Below are 26,345 nucleotides of genomic sequence, written 5' to 3' on the forward strand. Positions count from 1 at the left end.
ATCCCGTGCTCCGGTTCACAGCTGCCGGAAGTCTAAGCATCCCTGTTTGAGAAAATGTCCAGCGAACTGTGAGTCTCTTGGAGGCAGGGATCTGGCCTGCTGTGTTAGTGTCCCTCCTGGACCACCGTGCAGGGCCGAGCGCAGAGGAGAGACTCAGAGTGCTACACTCAGCACCCTCTTCGAAATCCGAGTTATGAACACAAGACAATTTACATTCAGTGTTCCTCAGTCAATACCAAGCCCCGTCCTGCTTTGTCCCTACCTTTATGCTCCTTTGAAGAATAGGAATCAGGAAAGAACTGCCCGACCTTGAGCTTAACCACAGCCTGAACTCAGGGTCCACTGTCACATCTGGGCTATTAAATCTGCAAAACAGAAGGGTGATAACCTAGTTTGATGAAAAACAGTCAAGCCAAACCAACATGTTTTTAGGAATCCCAGAATCTCTATGTTGGAAGTGACCTAGAGCTCATTTAAATAATCGTGTATGAGCCCCCCAGCTCTCCCTCTCCTGCGACGCAGGGATTTGCATAAGACCCAGTAAGGCCCAGCTTTGAAAAGTAGTTTTTCCACCTGTAAAGCTCAAGAGTGCTCACTGCAAAAATCCTTGGAAAAGGTACAAATTAAGAACAAAGTGAATGAAGTGTTTCCCCGGTCAAATCTGGAACAACAACGTCGAAATAAGTGACGGTGGCCACAGATTATCCATCGAATAAAACAGGAATATGATTGATACAAAGAAGCCAGTGAATAAATGCAGGAGAAGGTAAGCCTCCTCCTTAGGAAAGAACATCACTTAATAAATTTAGAAGGAATTGTGGAATTAGAAAGTCACTGTTTGGCAAATAATAAAGCCATAATTCAGTCAAAAATTCCCAATGGTGGTGCCCGGGTGGCTCAGTCGGTTGAGCGTCCGACTTCGGCTCAGGTCATGATCTCGCGGTTCGTGAGTTCGAGCCCCGCATCGGGCTCTGTGCTGACAGATCAGAGCCTGGAGCCTGCTTCGGATTCTGTGTCTCCCTCTCTCTATGCCCCTTCCCAGCTCGCATGCTCTCTTTCTCAAAAATAGACGTTAAAAATTAAAAAAAAAAATCCCAACTGTGTGCTCTCGATACGATGCACCAGGGACACAAATGTACTGTGTGGCTTTTCTGCAATACTGCGTAACCACAGTCTGACCGTGAGAAAACAGCAGGCAAACCAAACGGGTGGAACCGGCTGGTACTTTTCAGAACCGTCCAAGTTATGAAAGACAAAGACTGAGGAACGATCTAGAATAAGGAGGATTTAAGAGCCAAGAGAGCTGAATGCAATGAGAAATCCTGAATGAGAACCCGGACCAGAATTTTTTTTTCTTTTTTCTTTCTTTTTTTTTTTTTTTTTTTGCAGTAAAAGATGTTATTTGGGGGCCAGCGGGCTAGGCAGGACTGAGGTGATCAGATCATCGGTGAACACACTGGCGTGTCTGAGGCACCAAGCGGCATCATGTTCTCAGCTGACTTCCAACGATTCAGAAAAGAATTACATACAAATGTATGAACGAGCGAAAGACAAGAAATGGCCAATGTTAACAACTGGGAACCAGAGGGCAGGGGAGGGGAGCGGTTATCCCGTTCGTGTAGCTTTTCTGCATGTCTGATTATTTTTGTCAAATGTGCAAACAAATCCAAACAACAAAAGCAAAACAAACGAACGAACAGTGAAACAACCCCACAGAACCCAAAAGACAACAACAACAAAAATCAAACACAGAATTAAACAGAAAAACAAAAATAAACTAAAACCCTGGGGCTCTGGCTGGCTCAGTTGGTCGAACCTCTCACTCGGTTTCAGCTCAGGTCACGATCTCACCGTTTGTTGAGTTCGAGCCGCACGTCGGGCTCCGTACCGAGCGCGGAGCTGACCTGGGGTTCTCTCTGCCCCTCCCCTACTTGTGTTTTCTCTCTCTCTCTCTCAGAATAAATACCCACCCAGTAAAATCCCACTAACTAGGTATAAGTACACCTTTCCTTTTCTCTTTCTCTTTTTTTAAATAAAAACACTACACCGTAATACGGTTTGTAGCCTGATAGTTTTCCTTAGTAATATGTTGTGAACACATTTCCTTAACTCTTAAATCTAAGAAATTTGCTTCACAGTTTTCTCTCCCATAGTAGGTTGTAGTCTTAAACCCTTAAAGGCTTGATTTGATAAAGAAGTGTGAATTCCTCTTAATTATACTCTGACTACATAGACTGCTTTTTTTTTTTATGCGCTGTTAACTACTTTTATTAAGCTTCTGAAATTCTGTTCTGAAGAACATTCCTCTAATTTCTCTTTTTCTTTTTTTAAAAGTTTTTTTTTAAGGTTATTTATTCATTTATTTTTGAGAGAGGGAGAGAGAGAGCAGGGGAAGGGCAGAGAGAGAGGATCCCAAGCAGGTTCTGCACCGGTGCTGAGTCCGATGCTGGACTCGAACTCACAAACTGTGCGATCATGACCTGAGATGAAACCGAGACGCTCAACCGACTGAGCCACGCAGGCGCCCCAACTAGTCTTTTTTTTAAAATGATACATTGCTATCTGCCATTCTGTTGTTCTCGATCTTAATGCACTTTGGAAGGCTGACCGACGTCGTCTGGTCCCTCCCGCGCACAGTCCCTAGACTGATTCTTGGCAGGTGCCCTGTTGGTAGCGTTCGAATGACTAATGAATGAGGGGCGTGGCGGGAATTATCATGTCACCTTCCAAGGTTTACAAGCACTGAAATTACACCACTGAGCAGTCTTGTCTTCTGGCTCTTAAATGACAAAGTACATACGAGAAGGAAATTATTAAGAACTTTGTAAACTGCTGAAGGCACAGGAGTCAGAACAGAATGGACGATCCTAGCGAAGCTTTTAGAAATTTAATCGAGGCAGGTGCATTTGGCTTCTGGTTCCCTGTGGGTGTGCCCAGCCTTAGAACACAGTGTGAAGGGGAGGGCCTTACACACACGCATGCGCACACACTCACAGGACAGCGCCGACCACCCAGGTGAGGCCGACACAAGTGAACCGTTGGAGAGAAAACTATCGATGGCAACCGGTTAAAACTCGACCAGTTTAAACCCCGCCCACCGCCGCTCCGTGTTAGCATAACTACCTTCCAGCTACTTCCACCGCCAACAAGAAGCCCGAGCCCCGGGCAGCTTCTGCCTGAGTGAGCGTCTCTTTGGGAGGTCCAGTCTGGACAACGGGACCAAGCCAGAGAAAGTCAGAGGAAGCGCTAAGGATAGGCCAGAAAGGAGGGACAGGAGCTGTTTGGAATCGGGTAGAATGTTAAAATCTATGGTTTGGATGCACACGTGTGTGCGTGGGGCATGTTTTTTGCTGAGAGGGAGGGCTGAGGAGGAGAAAGTGGTCAACGGAATGGAGAGCAACAGTCAGGGAGGCTTTTGTTCCCTGTAAAACCGACGTATTCTTAGTGGAGTTTTAAAGTTCTTGGGGCAAAAAGAACCCAGGTAAGAAAGCTTAATTTTCCCCCGAGTGGCCCGGCACGTTATTTTATTATTGCTTAAATGCGTTCATTTCCACTTTCAGCTCATTGTTTTTCTTTTTTCTTTTTTTTTTTTTTAAAGATTATTTATTTATTTTGAGAGAGGGAGGAGGGAGGGGCAGAGAGAGGGGGAGGCAGAGAGAATCCCAAGCAGGCTCCACACTGTCAGCACGGAGCCCGATGCGGGGCTCGAACTGGCGAACCACGAGATCATGACCTGAGCCGAAATCAAGAGTCGGAGGCTCAACCGAGGGAGCCCCCCAGGCGCCCCTCATCCCACTGTTTTGGCAATTAGCGCATCCCTTACAAATACACGTAAGCCTCTTACGATTCTATGATGGAGCAGAGCCGTGGCATGAACGACGTGGCGAGATGGCAGTTCTGGAGGAAGACCCACTGTGTGGGGCTGCTCAGGGCCTTCACAATGACCTCTTCTGCCTTAGCGGCCTGGCCACGGCCCAGGGAAAGCACCGTCACATGCTGCGTTCTTCCTTTCAACTCTTGTGCAAACTTCAGGAGCATGTTGGTGAGGTCAGTCCCTGTAACAACGTGGAAACGTGCACCCTGTTGTAAATACATTTCGTTCCCTCTTAAAAAAATGCAACCTAGTGATGACGGGTTGTGGCAGGAGGCGCAGTCACAGAGGAAACTACAGGGTTTGGATCAAACACGGAGTTCAGATCTTGGTTCTGCTACTAACTGGGTGGTCTGGGTTTTCTAACATATGGGGGTGATAGTACCTACCTACAGCAGTGACTGCTGGTTATCTATTCCAGCATCTAGTTGTCCCCCTCTCCTTAGCAGTCGACCCCAATGTTACCCAAGATGACTGTGTCCCCAGCTGAAATATTTCATTTTTAGCAGCTAAGTACGGGCATCTAAGTTGGTAGCAGTTTGTTGAATTGTTGTGTAATACTTCCTTTCTTCCATTCTATATATTGTTTGGAGCGTGGGCGTGAGGGCTGGAGCCCTGGCAGCCACCCTGGGCTACGTCCTCAGGAAATGCACAGCACCTACTATGAGTGTGTCAGGCACAGAGTGGCTGCTTTACATGAAAGGTTAGAGAGACAAAGCCTCCACAAAGACACACTTTCCTAAGTCTTTTTTGCCTAATAGAATCAAAGTTTGAAAATGGTGAATTCTAAAGACATATTTGATCTGGAGATGATGAAGAATGAAAGGTGAGTTAAAATACTTTGCTTAGGGTCTGTTGGGCAAAGACAAGGGAAAAAGCATTTGGAGCTTTGAGGAATACAAGGGCTGGGTGGACGGGACCACTTTCTGATGGTTTGTTTTATATACATATTCATGAGCCAACATATTAAAACAGTTGATAAATACAAGGGCAATCCCAACTTCCAGATCAATAATATGTGTTTAGGAGATATTTTCTGCACAGAAAATTGGTACCGGTAAGTTTTTCCACGGTTATGTTATGAATCCGGAAATTGTATTCTTCTTTGTTCTTTTACATTTTTGGAAACATTCAGTCTTCATATAACTTAACGTTTTAATCTGTCCCTTTCCCCAAATATGTAAGTGAGAATAGGAAAAGACTTTAAACATAAAAATACCCAACACAGAACCTACTTCTCTACGCCTTTTTTTTAAAGTGTATTTATTTTGAGAGGGAGAGGGAGAGGGAGAGGGAGAGGGAGAGGGAGAGGGAGAAGGAGAGAGAGAAGGAGAGAGAGAGGGAGAGAGAGAGAGAGAGAGAGAGAGAATCCCAAGCAGGCTCCACGCTGTCACCACAGGGCCCGACGTGGGGCTTGAACGCACGAACCATGAAATCGTGACCCGAGCCGAAACCCAGAGTCGGACGCCTCGCCGACGGAGCCCCCGGCGCCCGGTTTGGTGAGCGCCGCACGGGCCTCTTACCGTGGGAGTGCAGAAGTATCAGTGCAGTTGTGGCCCTGGATCCCTCATAGGACTCTTGCAAACGAATTCCAGTCCCGAGAGCATATTCGTCTCCCATTTTTTCAGTTACAAACCTTCTCACTGAATTCTTTAGCTGCTCCGGCTGAAGAATTTTGATCTGGAAGAGAAAAGCACCAAAGGCACGTTCCCTGTGGCAAAACGGAACCGAACAAGGAGGCGTTCATCATGCGCGTCCCCGGAGCTCCGCGGTGTCCCTCGTTCTGGGCAACTGCAGCGGGCGGGTCTGTGCGGCGGGGAGACCGCGGCCACCGCTCGGGGGCCCTCACGTGGCCCTTCCTCGGGGCCTCTGTCTCTCACACCCTGACAGAGATCTTGCCTCGGACGTGAGATCCAGGTTATGGTCCCCGATTTCTCGTGGGCGCGTCCTCCCCGCTCCGCGTCTGGAGCAGGAAGACCCCACCGCGTGTGGGTGCAAGTCAGGAGCACCCTGGCTCCTCTAGGAACAACACGGAGATAAACGGCCCAGCAAGCTGGGTGCGGGTCCGGAAAGAACTCTAGCGGGACCGGAAGGTTTTGGAAACCGTGTCCACGTGGTGAGTAGAGGGGCTCAGGGCCCGTCGGAAGAACTCACTGCACCTCTCAGAGGAAACACCTTCGGCATGAAAATCGTTTCAAACGAGCCACTTCTGTGCTGTCTGGGAACTGACCATGGATTCTGTCCTGAGCATTTTCAGAATCAGAGAGTCCGTCAGTTAAGGCAAAGCTGAAACCGTGTGGGTCTGTGAGGGTGCCCTGGGCTGCACCGTGGGAAGTTGCCGTTTTTACATGTCAAATCCGTCAAATATCGGCAAAGTCACTGTTTAACATAATACATGTGATCAATACGTCAAATTCGAATCTTTTCTGTTACTTCTTGGAAAAATTAATCTGAATTTTTATTTGACTTAAGTGGAGCATGTATGTGTGTGTCTATATATATATATATTTTTCTTTCAAGTCTTTACAAAATTTACTATTTATTTTGAGGGGGCGGAGGGGCAGAGCGAGAGGGAGAGAGGGAATCCCAAGCAGGCTCTGCACTGTCAGCACAGAGCCCAATACGGGGTTCGATCTCACAAACTGAGAGGTCATGACCTGAGCCAAAATCAAGAGTCGGACGTTGAACCCACTGAGCCCCTCCCCGGGCGCCCCTGTGTGTGTATATTTTTAAATGAGTATCGGCCGCACACACAGCATCTGGGGTCTAAGGGCCAAGCTCGGCCAGTGTGTCCAGTGAGTGGAAGCATTAGAATCAGCTGAGGCCAGCAGACAGCGAGGTGTGGTCCCGACACGTCACCACTGAGGGTGTCACCGCCGAGGGTCTGTGCTCCCAGATGTGAGTGTACCCCCCGCCCCCTTACTTTACTGGCCAACAGAGCAGCACTGTAGGTCGGGTGTGTGCTGAACTCTTTTCTAAGCAGCCACGAGCAGTTCTGGAAAGTTTCCTCGCGTCCATGTCCCCCCCGTCGCCATCCTTCCCGGCCGCTCTCCTGTCTGGCAGGCCGTCGCGATGGCGAGCGGTGCGCTGACTGGACCGGGCCTTGTCCTGATGGGGCTCTGCGGAATTGTCCTTCCCCGGGCGCCCCGCCTTCTTTCTAATCTAGTCTCATTTCATCTCGCAGGGGGTGTCTCAGTTTCTGAGTCTTACAGGTCAGACCCCGTTTCAAATATCCTAACCAGTTTCCTTGTACGTACATGCAACACTTTATCAGACCAGGTCTTCCGACCGTGGGTTTGGGAAACGGGATCAGTATACTCACAAAGTTTGCAGTTCACAAGCGGAGATCATCTGGCGCTTACCGGGCCAAGGAAATGTAGCAGAGGCCTTAACGACCAGTTAATTTCGCCGTGAAGGCAATACATACTGGCTACATAAAACTCGAGTGATACGAAAAGGCAGAAGGTGAAAAATGAAGGCCCTATTTTCTAGAAGACCACTGTCGTTTCTTGCGGCTCCTTCCATTCTCTGTGCGCGTGCGCACATCGCTTCTTCCACAAGGGGCGTCCTACCCGCAGACTGGTGCCCAGCATTCATGTTAACACGGCTTAAACGTAACTTTGTGTTAGTCTGGTTCTCTTTCCTCGAGACTTTGAAGTCTCGTAAGAAAGATCTCCATAGGTTCAGATTCACTGGTCTGGGACAAATTACACTCGAAATGTTGAGACAAGCAAGACAAAGCGAACACGTCTATAAGCCACATGCAGTGTTTGGGGCAATCACCCTCTGGAGTAAATTTTAAAGTGTTACAAGGATAAAATTTAAGGCAGAAATCGAAGGGTTACCGGCTGTTGAGGCTGCTGTTTGCAGAAGTCGGGGCTGAAGTGGGAGAGAGAGGAGGGATTTCTCCATCACTAAACTAGATGCCGGATGAGGAAATGAAAAGAGTTTTTTGGGTGATAAGGCTGAATCCAGGATGATGTACTTGGAAGAGGTAGGCGGGTCCTGAAAGGGGCTGGGGAGAAGGACTGTTCATCTCTCAAACGTACTCACTTTCTAAGTCCTCATCCCCTGGGGGGAGGGTGGGGGTCGGGGGGGGCAGAGCACCACCAGACTGGACCCTCCGCACAAAAGAAACAGTAAGGAGCTGACTGCTTCCCTCCAACATCAACATAACTTGTAAAATCCACGTATTTTGCTAATAACAATTTAAATTTGAATGGTTTCAGCTACTGGTAAAGTGCTCAAAACACTGAGAACATCACTACTTTCTTGTAGGACATCTTACCAAAATGAGTCTTTGAAATGGAGTGAGTTTCTCCCAGTGGAAATTCACAGGACTATATATTTCTTCAACTTCATTCAGAAGTTCAGCTAGATAAAATTTAGAGAGAGACACAGAGATGGACAGTCAAATGCCCTGGGTCACTAGAGAGACACCGCGATGAAAATTTTGGCATAAAACTGTCAATTTTTTTTTTTAGACATGGCTGACTTCTTTTAAAATTAACTTTATTCCTATAAGACCTGAGGGGTCCTCGAGGTCATAGGTGAGGTGGACCTTGGGCCAGGGAGCAGGGCTTGGCCAACACTTCCTAACCTGCTCCGCATGTGAATACATGCTTTCCTGGTGAGTACAAACTGATAACTCTAGGGGTTAGACATTTCTATTCATGGGGCGCCTGGGCGGCTCAGTCGGTTAGGCATCCGACTTCAGCTCAGGTCATGATCTCGTGGTTCGTGGGTTCGAGCCCCGTGTCGGGCTCTGTGCTGACAGCTCGGAGCCTGGAGCCTGCTTCGGATTCTGTGTCTCCCTCTCTCTCTGCCCCTCCTGTGCTTACACTCTGTCTCTGTCTCTCTCAAAAATAAATAAACATTAAAAAAAATTTTTTTAAATATATACAAAAAAGAGATTTCTATTCATAATCTACCTGTAACAGATATGGGACATGAGAATTAAATGGAAACGCAACACGATTCCTAAATTTTGGAAAAACTGACTATTATCCATATCTGGTTGTTTCATGTTGCCACAGGGTCCTCTGGGCTCACCCGCCCCCACGAGGCGGGGAGCCTTCTGGTTTCGCTTCCAGCCATCCCCGACGCAGTCATGGTTTCTACCTACCTCCTATCCCTAGGTATTTTCCTTCCCCAGCGTCTACCTTTAAATACAACTTGGATTATAGAAATAGCTTTTTTGAATAGAGTGAAAATAGGTTTGCTGGTCTTAGAAAAAAAAGCCTACGATACATGAAAGTCTAGTTACAAATGGATACATCGTTTTGTTCCCCCTAAAATAAAAAGATCTTCACTTTACAAAATAATGACCCGGGGGGGGGGGGCGGGGAGGAGAGCTTCTAAATCAGAACTGGAAGTCAGGAAGCTGTAAAAGAAAGAAAAATAGACGTAACTACTGGCCACACAGACACTTCACCATGGCTGGCACAGACACCATCGATAAATCCAACCGACAGTGACCGATTCGTAAAAATACTTGAACGAACAAGTTAGTATCCTCAACAAAACAAAGCTGACCATCGATTACACCAGTAGAGTTCTTACAGATGGCCAAAAAAGAACAAGCAATTCAGTAGAAAAATGGGCCGAGTACATTAACAGGTAAATCCAAATGGTCAACAAACACCCGAGAAGGTACTTAAATGTAGTGCTGGCCAGGAAATCCAAATTAGAGGACCTTAACGTTTTCAGATTGGCAAAAGTTACCAAAAAATCAATAGCCCTCTTGGAAGAGAGGAAGTCATGTTATCGCTCGTGGAAACAGAAGTTATGCTGGACTTTTCAGACAAGCAACCTAGCGGCAATCTATTACCATAAAAATAATATGCTTTTGATCCACGAGTTCCCTTTCTGGCCGCCTGTCCCAAGGAAAAAGAGCAAAGGAAATGCCTGTAAGGATGTGTCGGTTCCCGCGAAACAGAGTGGTATCTTGTGGCAGGAATCTGGAAGAAGAGTGGAAAGGAGTGTGGAGGGAGACTTGCTAGGATGTGGGTGGAGGTCAGGGGGCAGGGCAGGGCGCCAGAGGGGCAGACGCGACAGGACAGGTGTGCCGAAAACAGCGCCATCTAGTGAGCGACTTCCAGAGTGCACCTGCTACATAAAACGACCCATAGGACACGGGTGGGGTGCACGTGTGGCGGTGGGTGGCGCAGGAGCCGCCCGAGTTCATGCTCAGTCGCAAGACCCGCGTGAAGCCTGCATTAAGCGACACGAGCCGGGCTCACAGCTGAGCTACGTTCCTCCCTGCGATTTTCTCATAAGATATCGAGCCACATGTGTAAGCTGACAATCCACACGCACGCACACGCGCGACTAGGTCAGAGTAAACAGAACGTTGAATGCTCTCTTACTTCCCTCCGGTGGTTTCTTCCTTTCCTCCGCTGGAGCCTTTTCTGGAGAGAAAGGCAGGCTCATCAGGCAATAGACAGCCTTACTGGTTTTGAAAGCGTCCCACTGTGACACATTTGATAGAAGGGACTCGCACAGCAGAGCGAACGGTTCAAGTTCGTGGCTGACGTACAGACACTGCTTCCACGTGGAATCCGACAACCACCGAAGGTGCCGATTTCTGCAAGTTTCATACCTGTCTAATAGAGAATGGGAAAGGAGCATGTTAGAAGAGACGATGTTCTTGACCTTTGAGTTGCTCACCAAAAGCAGATGATTAATAAATATCTGTTGTTGAGGAAAAGCCATGTTATGTAAAAATCAGTTACACAAATGGCCGCTTTTTATTGTGGCAAAAACACATAAAATTTCTCACCTTAGCCAACTGTAAGTGTAGAGTTCATCAGTGTTACGTACGTTCATATTGTCGCAAAACAGATCTCCGGAACTTCCCCTGAGAGACTGAAACTCTGTCCCCATGAAACAGCCCTCCCCCAGCCCCTGGGCACTCCCGTCATACTTCCTGTTTCTAGGATCCCAGCCACTCCAGATACCTCGTGTAAGTGCAGTTACAGTCTTTGTCTCCTTGTGACTGGCTTATTTCACTCAGCACGATGTCCTCAAGGTTCATCCATGCCGTAGCAGGCGACAGGCTGTCCTCCTTTTCAAGGCTGAAAAATATTCCCTTGTACGTATACACCATTTTGTTTATCCATTCACCCGTTGGTGGATATCTGGGTTGCTTACACCTATCGGCTGTTGTGAACAGTACTGCCGTGAACATAGGTGTGCAAATATCAGTCTGAGACCCTGCTTTCAATCCTTGTGGCTATGTACGTAGATACGGTATTGCTGGATCATATGGTAGTTTTATTTTTAATTTTTTGAGGAGCCTCCATACTGTCTTCCATTAAGAGTTGCACCATTTTACAATCCCACCAGTAACGCACAAGGGTTCTGATATCCACACATCCTTGTCAGCACTTGTTATTTTCTGTTTTTGTTTTGTTTTGTTTGTTTTGCAGCAGCCATCCTAATGAGTGTGAGATGATACCTCATTATGATCTTTTGATCTGCATTTCCTGATGATGAAGGATGTTGAACATCTTTTCATATGCTTGTTGGCCGTTTGTGTATCATCTTTAGAGAAACGTCTATTCAAGTCCTTTGCCCATTTTTAAATTGGGTCATTTGATTTTTTTTGTTGTTGAGCTATTGAGTTCCTTAGGTACTCTGTACATTAACTCCTTATCAATATCCTTATTAATATTATATCCTTATTGATATATAATTTGAAATAGCTTTTCCTATTCCACAGGTTGCCTTCTGACTGTTGATTGTGTCCTTTGAGGTTTCTAAGTTCGATGTAGTCCTATTTGTCTGTATTTGCTTTTGTTGCCTGTGCACTGGTGTCATATCCAAGAGATCACTGCCGACTCCAGTATCAGAAAACTTTTCCCTTAGGCTTTCTTCTAAGAGTTTTGTAGTTTTAGGTCTTACGTTTAGATCTTGAATCCATTTCGAGTTTGTTTTTGATTTGGCATAAGGATCCGATTTCATTCTTTTCATGTGGATACCCAGTTTTCCCAGCTCCATTTGTTAAAGAGACTGTCCTCTCCTCCATTGAGTGGTCTTTCCATCCTTGTTGAAGATCACTGGACCATATAGGTGACGGTGAATTTCTGTTCTGCTCCATTGGTCTGTTTACCTGTCCTTATGCCAGGGCCAGACTGTTTTCATTCCTGTAGCCTTATACTATAGCTTGACACCAAGAAGTATGATGCCTCCAACTTCGTTTTTCTTTTTCAAAATTGTTTTGTCTATTTAGAGTCCCTGGGGATTCTACATGAATTTTAGGAAGAATTTTTCTATACTTGCAAAAAGTGCCTTTGGGATTGTGTTAGGAATTGCACTGAATCTGTAGATTGCTCTGGGTTCGTATGGACATCTTAACAATATTAAGTATGCCAATCCATGAACATGGGATGTCTTTCCATTTATTTGTGTTGTCTTTGATGTTTTTCAGTAACGTTTTATAGTTTTCAGTGTACACGTCTTTCACCTCCTCAGTTAGGTTTATTCCGAAGTGTTCTATTCCTTTTGATGTTATTATAAATGGGGTTGTTTTCTTAATTTCCTTTTCATATTACTTGTTGTTAATGTATAAAAAAGCACCTGATGATGTACATTGGTTTTGTATCTTGCAACTTTGCTGTTTTGGTTTACTACCTGTAACAGGGGTTTTGTGGACACTTAAGAGTTTTCTACATAGAAGATCATGTCATCTGTGAACACAGATAATTTTACTTCTTCCTTCCCAATTTGGATGTCTCTTCTTTCTTTTTCTTGTCTAATGCTTGGCTTTAACTTCCGTCATTAAAAACAAGTGGTGAGAGCAGGGGGCATCCTTGCCTTGTTTCTGATCTTAGAGAAAAACTCAGTGTTTCACCACCGAGTAGAATGTTAGCTGGGGGTTTTTCCCAAATGACTTTTCCTGTGTGGACGTACTTTGCTTCTATTCCCAGTTTGTTGACTGTTTTTAATCCTGAAAGAGCTGAATCTTATCAAATGCTTTTTCTGCCTCAATTAAAATGGTCATGTGGTTTTTGTCCTTCATTCTGTTAATGTGATTATTACACTGATTGATTTTTCTCATGTAAAAACGTCCTTGCAATTCCAGGAATAAATTGTACTTGGTCATGGTGTGTAATCCTTTTAATAGGCTATTGAATCTGGTTTGCTGTATTTTGTTGAGAAATTTTACATCTTATAGTCATCAGAAATATTGGTCCGTAGTTTTCTTTTCTGAAGGAATCCCTGGCTTTGGTATCAGGTTAACGCTGGTCTTCCAGAACAAGCTTGGAAGTGTTCCCTCCTCCTCATTTTTTTTTTTGAAGAGTTTCAGGAAAATTTGTGTTTATTCTTTTTTAAATGTTCAGTAGAATTTTCCCGTGCAGCCATTTGGCCCAGGCCTTTTCTTTGTTGGGAGATTTTTGCTTAATGAGTCAATCTCCTTACTTGTTATAAGTCTGTTCAAATTTTCCATTTCTTCATGATTCAGTCTTGGTAGATTATGTGTTTCCATTTCTTCTAGGCTGTCCAACTGGTTGGCATATAGTTGTTCATTGTAGTCCCCTATGATCCTTTTTATTTTTGAGCACCAGTTTTAATGCTCCTGCTTTCATTTCTGATTTTAATTATTCAAGTCTTATTTTCTTAATGTAGCTTAGACTTTGTTAATTTTGTTGATATTTTCAAGAAGCCAGCTATGGGTTTTGTTTTCTATTTTTTAATTCTCTATTTTATTTGTGCTTCATTCTTTCCTGTTTCTTTCCTTCTGCTAGCTTTGTGTTTAGTTAGTTCTTTGTTTTTACTAGTTCTTTGAGGTTGAGACCTGTTTTTTTTTAATATTTAAAAAAAATTTTTGTAATGTTTATTTAGTTTTTGAGACAGAGACAGAGCATGAGTGGGGGAGGGCCAGAGAGAGGGAGACACAGAAGCCAAAGCAGGCTCCAGGCTCTGACCTGTCGGCACAGAGCCCGACGCGGGGCTCGAACCCACGATCCGTGAGATCATGACCTGAGCTGAAGTCGGACGCTTAACCGACTGAGCCACCCAGGCGCCCCTTAAAATATTTTTTAATGTTTTATTTATTTTTGAGAGACAGAGAGAGAAAGAGAGACAGAGCATGAGCAGGAGTGAGAGAGAGGGAGACACAGAATCGGAAGCAGGCTCTGGACTCTGAGCTGTCAGCACAGAGCCTGATGTGGGGCTTGAACTCACGGACCACGACATCATGACCTGAGCCGAAGTCGGACACTTAACTGACTGAGCCACCCAGATGCCCTGAGACCTTTTTTTTTTATTGTATGCATTTATAGTTATAAACTTCTCTCTTATTATTGCTTTTGCTGTATCCCATAAGTGATGTATTGTTTTCATTTTTATTTGTCTCAAGATATTTTCTAATTTCCCTTGTGACTTCTTTGACCCATTGGTTAAGAGTATGTTATTTAATATCCACATCAATATCCACATTTTGGATTTTTCATATGATATCGATTTCTAGTTTCGGTCCATGTGGACAGAAAAGGATACTTTATATGTCAATCATAGTGCTTCGAGACCCAAGTCTCTAACTTAAGAGAGTGGTTACTTGAGTTTTGGTCCATTCAAAAACTGGAATGTCGTGTAGACATTAAAAGTCTATTTCCTGACAGAGGAAGCTACTTGTGACATGTCATTAATTTGAAAAAAGTTAGGTGTAAGTCTGTTCAGCAAAGTCACCTTAAAGAATACAGGAGTATTCCTATATGAATATGAACGTATGTAAAGAAGACATATAGGGAAGAAAACTAGTGGAAGGAAAAACCACAAAAATATTAACAGTGATTATCTCAGGATTGTGGAATTACACAAGATTCATTTGCTTCTTTTTGCTTCTCTGTAGGTTGTAATGGTTTGCTTAATAAACACATGCTGCTTGTATAATAATAATAATAATAAAGGAAGCTATTAAAGTTTGTTGTTTCTGTAAATACACTGGAGATATTTTCAGGGTTCCGAGTGAAGGGGATGCCAGTGGGCTGGCTCTTTGGCTGCCGGCCTTGTCTCCTGGTCACAGGTGAGGGGTTCGGGAGTGGGTCCCTGACTGGGGCTGTGGCGCGCAGACCCGCCCTCTCGGACCCGTGGAGTCAGACCGAGGACTGTTGGGCGCTGAGTTGTGGTGACAGCAGTCGCCGCTCTTCTCGTGCTGCTGCGTGGCTCTGCGTACTTTCCTTGCTGTTTCCTGAGATATCCCAGACTCCTTCTCAACATTTTTATTTTATTTTTTGGTTTAAGATATTGAGTTATTAAAAAAATTTTAATGTTTTTATTTTTGATAGAGAGAGAAGCGTGAGCAGGGGAGGGGCAGAGAGACACGGGGACACAGAATCCGAAGCGGGCTCCAGGCTCCGAGCCGTCAGCACAGAGCCCGACGTGGGGCTCGAACTCGCGAACCCCGAGATCATGACCTGAGCCGAAGTCAGACACTCAACTGACTGAGCTACCCAGGCGCCCCAAGATACTGAGTTATTGTCTCTTTTTCTGCAAGGAAAGCAATCTTAATAAACTCATAAGAACATTTACTGACTCAACAGTCACTTACCAAACATCCACATACCAGGCTTCAGTAACATAAAAACAAACGAAAAGCAAAACAAAACTATCCAAGCGTCTGGTGTCCTCAAGAGCAATTCTTTTGTATTTCCTTTCTGACTTCTATGCTCTGCTAATAGTCTCAAAAACTTGACAGAGGACATTCCAAACCAGCCCCTCTTCTCCCTCGGGGACAGCATCAGACGACCTTTAACTGGACACTTCCTGTGACTTAAGGTCCCAACACAGCACTACGATGTGCCATTGAACTGCATGCTTAAAAATAGCTGTGAAGGTGAATTCTATGCTGTGTGTATTTTACCACAATTTAAGAAATAAATATATTTAAAAATGTGCAACACAGGAGGATTTGAAAAGATCCCGCACTTACGTGGTTTTGCTGACCATTTTGCATAAGCGTGATTTTTTGTGATTCAAATCTTCAAGGAATTTTCATAAGAAACTGAGGGGGACTGTGGTTAGGAGGGGTAAAGTTTCGCTCTAGGTGGTATTTAATCAGTGTGTGTGTGTGTGTGTGTGTGTGTGTACGTGTGTGTGCATGTGTCCTTAATGACCAGCACTGGGCATTCGGTGTGATACATCAGGATTACAGTAACCACAGCAAACGCCATTCATTCATTCATTCATTCATTCACTTCTTCAACAATTACTAAGCACCAATTATATGTTCAATGGACGAAGATACAAGGATGAATTACACGTCACACTTGACCTGAAGCTGCTTTTAGTTTAGTCCATATAGAAGCACCGGCTTGGAGCACCTTAAACATCTCTCAGGGTTTTTCAGGGAAACACGTTTTTAACAGGTTTTTGCTGAACCCAGAGCAAGGACCTTTTACTTACTGTTAAGTCTAGGCTGGGGCATCACACCTTTAACGTTCGTCAACGTGTCGGAATGTAAGAAGATGTCCCATTCTTCGTCCGGTAGGGACCCGATGTCATCCGGCACTGGACTGCCCCCGGCATTATTCTGCATGATCGTGGTGCAAAGCCGGAAGGAGAAACACAGCTTGTGTTGGTGAAACAGAGCTGAGGACACCACCTAGGGGGAAACGTCACGTCAGACTAGCCCTCCTCCTGTACAGAAGTCTGTAAAAGTCACAGACGAGAAGGTCTCACCTTAAAAACATTTCTTGTCAGCACATCTACCGACTGTTGAAGATGTTTCTCTAAGAGGTGCCTGTCGCTCTCTAACTTTGGTTCCTTGGCGAGGTCTGTGATATCACCAACTTTTTTCTGAGACGTTTTCTCCCTCTTCAGGCCGTGTTCCTGTTCTTTGCTTCGGGGAGCTACTGATCGAACGAACACCTGGCGAAACCAGTCCAGGGAGAACTGGTACATGGAGTTGAGGCGGGCGAGCCCGGCCACGAGGAAGTAGAGCAGGGCGCCTCGAGTCGCGACAGACCGGTACTGTTCCCGCAGCGCTTGGGTTTCACTTTCTGCTTTTTCTGTCGCTTTGATGCGCTTGGAAATCTCATCTGAAGTCGTTTTGGATTTTCTTAAGATGTCTACAGTTTCCTCATCATCTAACACACATGCTACAGACAAAAAATGAATTTGAATGAATAAAAACCATGGGAATGTTAAACACAGTACATTCCCTCATCCTCAAATCTTTCTCTAAAGAGTTTCTTTTTTCAAGTTTATTTTGAAAGACAGACAGAAAGAGAGAGAGAGAGAGAGAGAGGAGATGGAGAGAGAGAGAGAATCCCAAGCAGGCTCCACACTGTCAGCACAGAGCCCAATGTGGGGCTCGATCCCACGGACCCAGGATCATGACCTGAGCTTGAAATCAAGTGTTGGATGCTTAACCGACTGAGCCACCCAGGTGCCCCTCTGTAAGAGTTTTTACAGTTGACTTTTTGGTGGTTTTATTTTGGAGATGGGCTCTTAACTGAGTCATATTTCTGAATAATCTGGTTAATAGCATACATGTACTCCCCCCTTATCTCTTCTTTATATTATTTCAGTGTGTGTGGGTTCTATTTTTAATTTTTATAGATTTTTGACAGAGAGAGAGAGAGAGAGAGAGAGAGAGAGAGAGAGAAAAATGAATGAGTGGGGGAGGGGCAGACAGAGAGGGAGACACACAAGCAGGTTCCAGGCTCCAAGCTGTCAGCACAGAGCCTGATGTGGGGCTTGAACCCATGAACCATGAGATCATGATCTGAGCTGAAGTCGGATGCTTAACTGACTGAGCCCCCCAGGCACCCCATGTGAGTTCTATTTTTACTGTAAGCACATAATAAGTAGCCATTCCATCCGAAGGACGGAAGGAAATGAAAACCAAATTTCCAGAAAAGAACAAGTGCCTCATTATTTCCTGTGATGTACTCTGATATTTTCTATTGTATTCTATTTTGTTAAGCAAATCAAGTTGATAATGACCAAGGAAAGTGATTTCTCATTCCACTATCAGGCTACAACTTATCTTTTGAAAAGGCATTGCTCTAGAAATACAGAATAATTCTATCCTTTTTGAATTATTTAGGACGATTCTCATATTTCCATCATAAATTCTATTATTTTATGGACAAAACATTCCCATTTTCCTCAGGTCCTTTTGTAAATGGTAGGATTGATAGATTCCTCACTGTCTTTGATGCTTACCTTGGGACACCTTGGTTTGAAAAGAGCCCTCTTAAAACGTGGTACCTAAGACTAAACCTAGCTTCACATGATCATTTTAAGGAATGATGGGATTATTATATTTCACGACCGGGATACCGCATGCTTCTTGATTTCGGTGATGCTTCCTAAGTGATGTCTGGACCTCAGCTGTGGGCTACCTCTCATAGTCCCCACTCTACCTGGGTTTCCCACAGCGGTTGGGGAGCCACAGTAAAGACAGAATACTTACAAAGAGATAGTAAGGATGATCTACTTTACTAAAACTTGGAAAAAGGGAAGAAAAAATGTGTACTGAGTCAAGGAGTCTCTTTAGTTTTTTTTCCAGAACAATTTTTATTATAACCACTACTGGTAAAATTATAACCACTATTAGGAAAAGGTTAGTCTTTACAAAAATCTCAGAGGGGCACCAGGGGGGTTCAGTCAGTTAAGCACCCGACTCTTGACCTCGGCTCAGGTCAAGTTCTCACAGTTTGTGGGACTGAGCCCTGTGCTGGGCTCTCTACTGGCAGCGTGGAGCCTGCTTGGGATTCTGTCTCTCTCTCTCTTTCTCTGCTCTTCCCCCACTTGTGCTCTTTCTCTTTCAAAATAAATAAATAAACTTAAAAAAAAAAAACCCTCAGACTCTACCACGAGGAACAAGCGGTAGGAATAAGCACCAAAGGCATAATGACACGCTGTGCGGATGTGTGTGGACGTGCGTGGACGTGTGCAGGCGTGTGTGGGCGTGTGCCGATGTGTGTTATCAGAAACAACTTTCCTTTTGTCTCATCAAGTCTGTCTTTGGTTCAATGCAGACAAAAGTTATAGCCCAAACGTGACAGTTGCATATAGCGGTTCATGAAACGGGACTTGTGAGTCGGACCAACCGTGTCGCCTTCTGTGTGTCACCTAAGTCCTACGCGTCCTGCTTTTGCTGCTGACTCATTCCACCTCCCGAGGGAAACAGACGTGACAACCTGGTCCATGTGACTGGTCTTGTCATTAACAGAAGCATGGCTTAGCCGTACGTTACACAGAAATAGCGTAATGGCTGTGATTACAACAGGAGGGAATGTAGTCGATCCTTAATAGGAACGAAAGCATCTGAGAGTCGGTCGAGCCCCAGAGTCGCCAGTAAAGAGAGAGAACGAACAGGAACCCACCGTTAGATAACAAGTATGTGACCTCAGATGAGCTGCGACCCTGTGACCTATAATAAGAAATATACAGGAGGTCTTCCTCCCGGCTGAGAGCTCTAAAAACCCTGGGGATTTCTAAAGGACGGAAGAGGGTAAGAAAGGTGTGTTTTGTTAGGTTAGCGAGGCGACTCTGGACTCCACCTAAGGACGCGGATCATCTCGCCGGGAGGGAGGGCGGTGGACAGAGGGTTAACGTGGCAGCCGCACCCTCCCGGGGCTTCGTCTATGCCCACCAGGCTGGTCCGAGTTCCATCCTTTCACAAGAGACCAGGGATCCAGAGAGCAAACGGGTTTCCTGGGCTCTGTGAGCGCTGCAGCAAATGAATCAGACCTCAGGAGGGGTTGCTGGAACTTGCGATCTGAAGTCTGTGGGGAGGGGGCGGTCTCATGGGACTGAAACCGTAAGGGGAAGGGAATCTGATGCCGGCTCCGGGGAGACAGTGTCGGATGGCGGCGCCCGTAGGACACCCGTCTAGCGTCTCGTGCTTGCTCGCGTGAGCGCACCCCCATCCTGCGTGTTGAAACTGGGGATCCAGGACCCCTTCAGGAGCAGAGCAGCCAGCGCGCCCCAGGAAGTTGTAATGCTTCATCTTTAGCTGTTTAGAAATTATGTTGTTGAAATGTAAAGACTATGGTTTCTTAGCTACCTCCTGTGTTGAAGAGGAACACAGGAATTTCTACTGCTATTGTAATAAACACCATCTTTTAATGGGACACACACAAGTCACCGCATTATGGCCTTGTATATGTTAGTTATGAATTCGTGGGGAAACCTACTCTTTAGGTCTCCGGTCTAACCTGATACACAGAACAGATGTCAGACAACTGACGTAAATGGCAGAGAACAAGGAGGCACCAACCAGCCTCTGTAGGATTTTTCTTACAACTTCTACTGACTGCCTCGTGGCGAATGTCCTACGGCATGATGAGCTGACACAGAGGTGGGACCGCATTTCATTTTAGAGACAGGGTGTTTCACCCCCATCAATCAGTTCTCCGGTGGAAACGGCAGATCTGGTATTTTTGGTACCGATTCAGAATAGGGCCCTTCTGGCTTTTCTTCTGTCCTTCGCGGAGTTAGCAGAGGTCTCCCAATGCCACGAAATACCTTTACTAACCTTGCACGGTCTCCAGTACATTTAACGTTTGTTCTTCTAGCTCTTCAAGACTCCCAGCGTCAAGGGATATACTCTCCGACAACTGGAAACGTTGACTTTCTAAGTGAGGAACTTCGTGAGTTAGTACCGTAGAAAGGAGTTGATCCTGCAAATCTCGGAACGTTAAGGTGAAGTTGATCACGGTAACAAAGTTATAAACCGACGGAGGAAGATGGGGGTTGTCTACCTCTGTGGAGATGAACAACCTAAAGCATGAGAAAGACGCCAGTTATTCAAAGGCCCCGCGGCGGCAGGAAAACAAAGGAAACTAATTTACGAAATAATGGAAAGAAATATTTCTCCCGGAAGCAGACACGGTTAATTTTTAGTGTTGTTCAGCCCTGTATGCAAAATAGGCTCTCAATCTATACTCTGTGAATGAATTTGCTATTTATAACTTAAAATACAGCCGCAGATTACGTTCCGACCATATGTGGTCCCCGCATCGGGACAGAGGAGAGAAAAGCGTTAACTAACTAGTAGGAGCCCTGACCTGCCCCCTGGGGACCGTCAGCACCGTGGTGTCTGCACCGAGTGAGAGCCCCACGGAAGCTGGGGGCAGAGGGTGGCCGGCCTTCTCCAACGGGCCCCTCCAGCTGCCGCCTGGACAGTATCCAGGGTGGGGGTGGGGATGGGGGAGAAGGAAGCGGGAGACTGGTTAACATGGGAGAGGTGATGGTGGCCTGGAGCAGGGTGGTGCCCGGGGGGAGGGTCAGGAGTGATTCTGGGTCTTGTGCGGTCTCCACGTGACCCGATACCCCAATACAGCAGGGGCGATTCTTCGTCCCATTTTATAGAGGGTGGAACGGGGGCTGCGAGGGTCCACGTAAGCTGCTCACAGTCCACGGCCAGAAAGCGACAGAGCGGGGACCTGTCGCCAGTCTGCCCTCCGCGACCGTGCCCTCCACCCCCTCCTCACACACACAATTCAGACACGGGCACCGGGCTGTCCACTCAGCAGGACGTTGCTTCATTCATTCCTGGGGCTGTTGCTCAATCCGTAGTTTGTCGGCTGTGTCCCGGAGAGTGTTTGTTAAATCAGGGGTTTTAAGTCCTCGGGGGAAAAAGCCTCCCGTCTAACCTTCTTTAACCTCGCGCTTTTCAAAACTATCGGACCCCTTTTTTGAGTGACACCTATCAGATCCCTAGAATGTTGTTTGGAGGAACATAACTGTACTTTGCAAAATGTTTTCTTAACCGAAGGAGGGAGACTGGGAGAGGGGATTCCCGGCTGCAAGGGGGTGGTGAAGAGCCAGACTTTGGGACCGTGCCCGGGGGCAAGGACCCGCTGACCGACAGATCGACCCACTGACCACCAGGACCAGGTGAGGACCCAGCGTGTCAGAGCCCCCGTAGCGCAGTTAAGCGCACCGGGCTGGGTACCAGTAAACCCAGCTTCTAACTCCCCTGTGCTGATCACTCCCTACATAACGACCTGCTGGTTAGGAGTTCACGGGGAGAGTGCTTGTCTCTGGCAACTCAAATGTCTCATTCCCTTGGGAACTGCATTTTTATAGTGTTCAGTGTGACTGTATAAAAGTCCTTGGCGAAGCTGGCTGGTCGGGGAGGGGAGGGGGCAGAGTTCCTGAAGGTCCCTAACTGCCGGGAACATGGAAACGTTTTCATCGGACCAGGCAAAATCTCTCCCTGCTCCCTCCAGATATCCAGTACGGATTTTGTTTGATAAAGGAGCAGAAGCTTTTCCTGCCAAAATCAGATGTGATGCAAACAGATCAAGTGGGGTCGAGTGGGGTCCGGCTTCCGGCTGGCTGCCGCTCCACACCTTTCTGGGGACCCCTCTTGCCCAGGTTTTATCAGGCACGGCACGGAAAATACTGGTTGGGAACGGCTTGATGAACAAAACTCCGTTCTCTCTTCTGTGTACTGATGAATGTGCCCCGGAAACACAAACAAAACATTCCAAACGCAATCTCACCATTTCCTCCAGGAAAAGCTCACCAGGACTGAGGCACAGGGCCTTCCATGATATCGATCTTAGAGAATACAAATATTTGACTCAATTTAACTGTGAGAGACATTACCTAAATTGGGAGTTGTATTCAATCTCAGAATCCTCAACCCTTATGAAATATTGTCCTCTTTTCTGATAGATCTCCTTCTTCAAAATTGCCTTTAAACTTGGAGCTAATGTTTCAGGGAGATTCTGAAAGACCCAACAGACATAAATAAAAAGTTCATCTTATAATAAATAAGTCAGTTGGAAAGTCACAGCATTTAAAAATGTAAATCTTGTTAGTACTTGGGCACCAAAGAAAGCCTGATCTGAGAGAACGGAACATTGATAAGTCACTGTACGTATGTACTTATTACTTTTCCCTTGACAAAGTTACCTGTAATTAAAAGCTTTTAGTCTCTATGCTCGGTGTGTAGTCTATACTGCAGCTGCACAGAATTAGGGGGTCTACGCTCGGTGCGTGGTCTATACTGCAGCTACAGGGAATTAGGGGGTCCATGCTCAGTGCATATGGTCTATACTGCAGCTGCACAGAATTAGGGGGTCTATGCTCGGTGCATGGTCTATACTGCAGCTGCAGGGAATTAGGGGGTCCATGCTCGGTGCATGGTCTATACTGCAGCTGCAGGGAATTAGGGGGTCCATGCTCGGTGCATACGGTCTATACTGCAGCTGCACAGAATTAGGGGGTCTATACTCGGTGCATGGTCTATACTGCAGCTGTACGAATTAGGGGAGTCTATTCTCGGTGCATATGGTCTATACTGCAGCTGCAGGAAATTAGGGGGTCCATGCTCAGTGCATATGGTCTATACTGCAGCTGCACAGAATTAGGGGGTCTATGCTCGGTGCATGGTCTATACTGCAGCTGCACGAATTAGGGGAGTCTATGCTTGGTGCATACGGTCTATACTGCAGCTGCAGGGAATTAGGGGGTCCATGCTTGGTGCATACGGTCTATACTGCAGCTGCACGAATTAGGGGAGTCTATGCTCAGTGCATACAGTCTATACTGCAGCTGCAGGGAATTAGGGGGTCCATGCTCAGTGCACGGTCTACACTGCAGCTGCACAGAATTAGGGAGTCAGGCCATTCCGTCCAAATACCTGCAAGAGGACACTCCCTCCTGTCTTCACAGCATTTTCAATAGTTTGGATGTGGCTGCCGTCCTCCATGGAGAGCTCCTGCAGCCTGGACCCTTCCGTCTGCCGGATCCAGTTGTGAGCCTGCTTATGTGGGTCAATCAGCAGCGGCCACTGCAGGCTGTTCCTGGTCAAGATGGCGTTCTCTGCTGAATACTGACCGAGCGGGAGCCCCTGAGAATGCCACCGGCGGATCTGGAATGAGAGCGTTAGTGCTTTCACTGCTCCGCACGCCTGCTCGCGCTGTCCCTACGGGACACTGAGGCACCCTACAGGGCCACTGCTTTAGAAAAAGCAAATGACATTTAAAAGGAGTGAGGACATGAATCATTTAAAACACTGGGATACGAAATTCTGGGTAACTCTTCGCTAAATTACCCCTTTCTGTTCATCAGGACGGAGGAGCGGCCCTCACAACAAAGATGCGACGGGAGATCGATACGAAATATGACGGGCGCCTGTTCCCAAGGACGCTGGGCTCTGATGCGTCTGTGACACGCGCAACGCCACAGAATCGTACAGATGGCGGCGCGGCGGCCACCGCACACCCGCCGCCGCCAAGGACACACGTCATCGTCTAGTTAACTGCTGCAGCCCTCACTTCTCAGGAGGAGGAACTGGGCTTCGCCCGCGGTCGTGCCGTCAGAGTAAGAGGCAGACCGAGGGTTTGACTCCGAAGCTGACTCCAATGGATAAACTTCATCCGGATTTCCTGGCAGTCTCAGCAGGTTGGGAGAAAAAAGCCCAGAAGGCCCATGGAGGTCGGGGAAGGAAAGGACAGCAGAGACATTCCAGGGAGAGGCGCCAGGGCATCCCCGTGAGGAGCCAAGGATACTTTTCAGTTTTGAAAGAAAGAAAAAGATTTTGTTTAAGCCCGTGAAGAACTGTGTGCTCTTGACGTCTACATAGAAGGAAACATGAGGGGGCGAAGAATCCTGAAAACCACAGGGAGTCCCGCTGATTGGGGCACAGACTGCACCCAAATCGAGGCGTGGAGCAGAGGTCAGCGTGGACAGAGATATAAGCTGCAGACTCGAGTTTCTACTTTATGCTATTATTTTTTTTTAAGAAAATTTCATATTCAGTAATTGCTTCTGGATTTTTTTTTTAAAATGTGTATTCATTTTTGAGAGAGAGGGCGTGAGTGGGGAAGGTGCAGAGGGGCAGGGATAGAGGATCCGAAGCAGGCTCCGTGCTGTCAGCAGACAGCCTGACGTGGGGCTCGAACTCCCAAACCGTGAGATCGTGACATGAGCCGAGGTCGGATGCTTAACCGACGGGGCCACCCAGGCGCCCCCAGAGTTTGTATTTTAAAAAATTAATCATGCCCCCGACTTTCATGCTTTTCCTTATTGTTTTACTGAAGTATGTATTCCTATAGTTTCATTTTGCTAATTTTGGAACTTTCGATCAAGGAAAGTTAAAGTATATCCTCTTTTCTGTCTGGCTTCGTGGGTGTAGTGGTCCAACTGTACCCACTGTATGAACATACCCAGGCTTCTTTATTTATCTGTCCTATTGGGGAGGGCACTTGGATTGTGTCTCAAGTTTTTGGCTAAAACAACGCCACAGTGAACGTTCTTTTATATTCTTTTGATCAACGTATATATGCATTCCTTTGGGGAGACACCTAGGAATGTTAGGTCTTAGGGTATGTGGATTTTTAATACTTGTAGCTAAAGTCAGCTTTCTAAGATGATTTTAGCATTTTGTATTCTCACCAGCAGTATATGAGAATTTGTTACTCCAGATCCGTGCTGACTCTTAATATTGTTAGTCTTTCAGATTTTAGTCCTTTGGCTGATGTGTTGTGATATCTCTAGAGTTAACTCTCATTCCCCCAATGAATAGTGATGGTAAGTCCCTTTCAAATATTTATTGGCTATTTGCATAGTCTCTTGTGAGCGACCTGTTCAAGGCTCTCGCCCATTTATTTACTGGGTTGAACGTCTCTTGCTCATTGATTGGTGGTTACTGTACCACGGCTAGGACGCTTCGGCCCTTTGTTGAACTCAGGTGTTACAAATATCCTCTCCTGTTCTTTGACTTCTCTTTACACCCTCTCAGTGGTGTCTTTGGATGAACAGAAGGTGTAAATTTTAATGTAATTCGATTAATGTTTTCCTTTATGGTTAGTTCTGCTTGAAAAATCTTTTCTTAACCTGGGTCATGAACATACTCTCCTAAATTATGCTTTATTCCTGTGTCTTCCACAGTTGGGTCCACAGTTCAACTGCAGTTGACTTTTTATGTTTGGTGTGAGGTCATGGTCAAATTTCTTTTTTTCTTTCTTTCTTTCTTTCTTTCTTTCTTTCTTTCTTTCTCTCTCTCTCTCTCTCCCTCTCTTTCTTCTTTCTTTCTTTCTTTCTTTCTTTCTTTCTTTCTTTCTTTCTTTCTCTCTCTCTCCCTCTCTTTCTTCTTTCTTTCTTTCTTTCTTTCTTTCTTTCTTTCTTTCTTTCTTTCTTTCTTTCTTTTTCTTTCCTTACAGATATTCAATTACTCAGCCCTATTTACTGAAAAGACTACCCATTCCTCCCTGCACTGTAATATCAGCTTTGTCCGTGTGTGTATGGGCCTGTTTTGGGCTCTCTGTTCTCCTTTGGTGTCACTGTTTGTCCTGGCACACATATGGACCTTTAAGACTGTTTACATCTAATATAATTATGGATATGTTTGGGCTTAAGTTGGTTACTACTATTATGAAAATGAGAAGCCAGTATCTGCTTCTGAGACTTTTTATAGATTGGATAGTCAGTTTAAGTTGAGTTATCACTGGGGGAATCAATCTAAAATTACTCTTTGGGGATGAATTTAAAAAGAGGT

General features: G+C 45.9%; 1 protein-coding gene across 1 annotated transcript in view; it reads right to left on the bottom strand.

The window, feature by feature from the left end:
* Positions 1–26,345, bottom strand: part of DNAH14 (dynein axonemal heavy chain 14) — a 319,741-nt gene that overhangs the window by 41,166 nt on the left and 252,230 nt on the right. The window contains 10 exon segments of the mRNA XM_053909500.1: positions 263–365; positions 3,845–4,055; positions 5,395–5,551; positions 8,160–8,245; positions 10,240–10,476; positions 16,280–16,478; positions 16,556–16,974; positions 20,367–20,611; positions 22,448–22,569; positions 23,487–23,717. Of these exon segments, the coding sequence (XP_053765475.1) occupies positions 263–365; positions 3,845–4,055; positions 5,395–5,551; positions 8,160–8,245; positions 10,240–10,476; positions 16,280–16,478; positions 16,556–16,974; positions 20,367–20,611; positions 22,448–22,569; positions 23,487–23,717 (2,010 nt within the window).

The sequence above is a fragment of the Panthera pardus genome, unplaced genomic scaffold (genome assembly GCF_024362965.1).
Source record: "Panthera pardus isolate Hobbes unplaced genomic scaffold, ASM2436296v1 HiC_scaffold_21, whole genome shotgun sequence".
Lineage (NCBI taxonomy): Eukaryota > Metazoa > Chordata > Mammalia > Carnivora > Felidae > Panthera > Panthera pardus.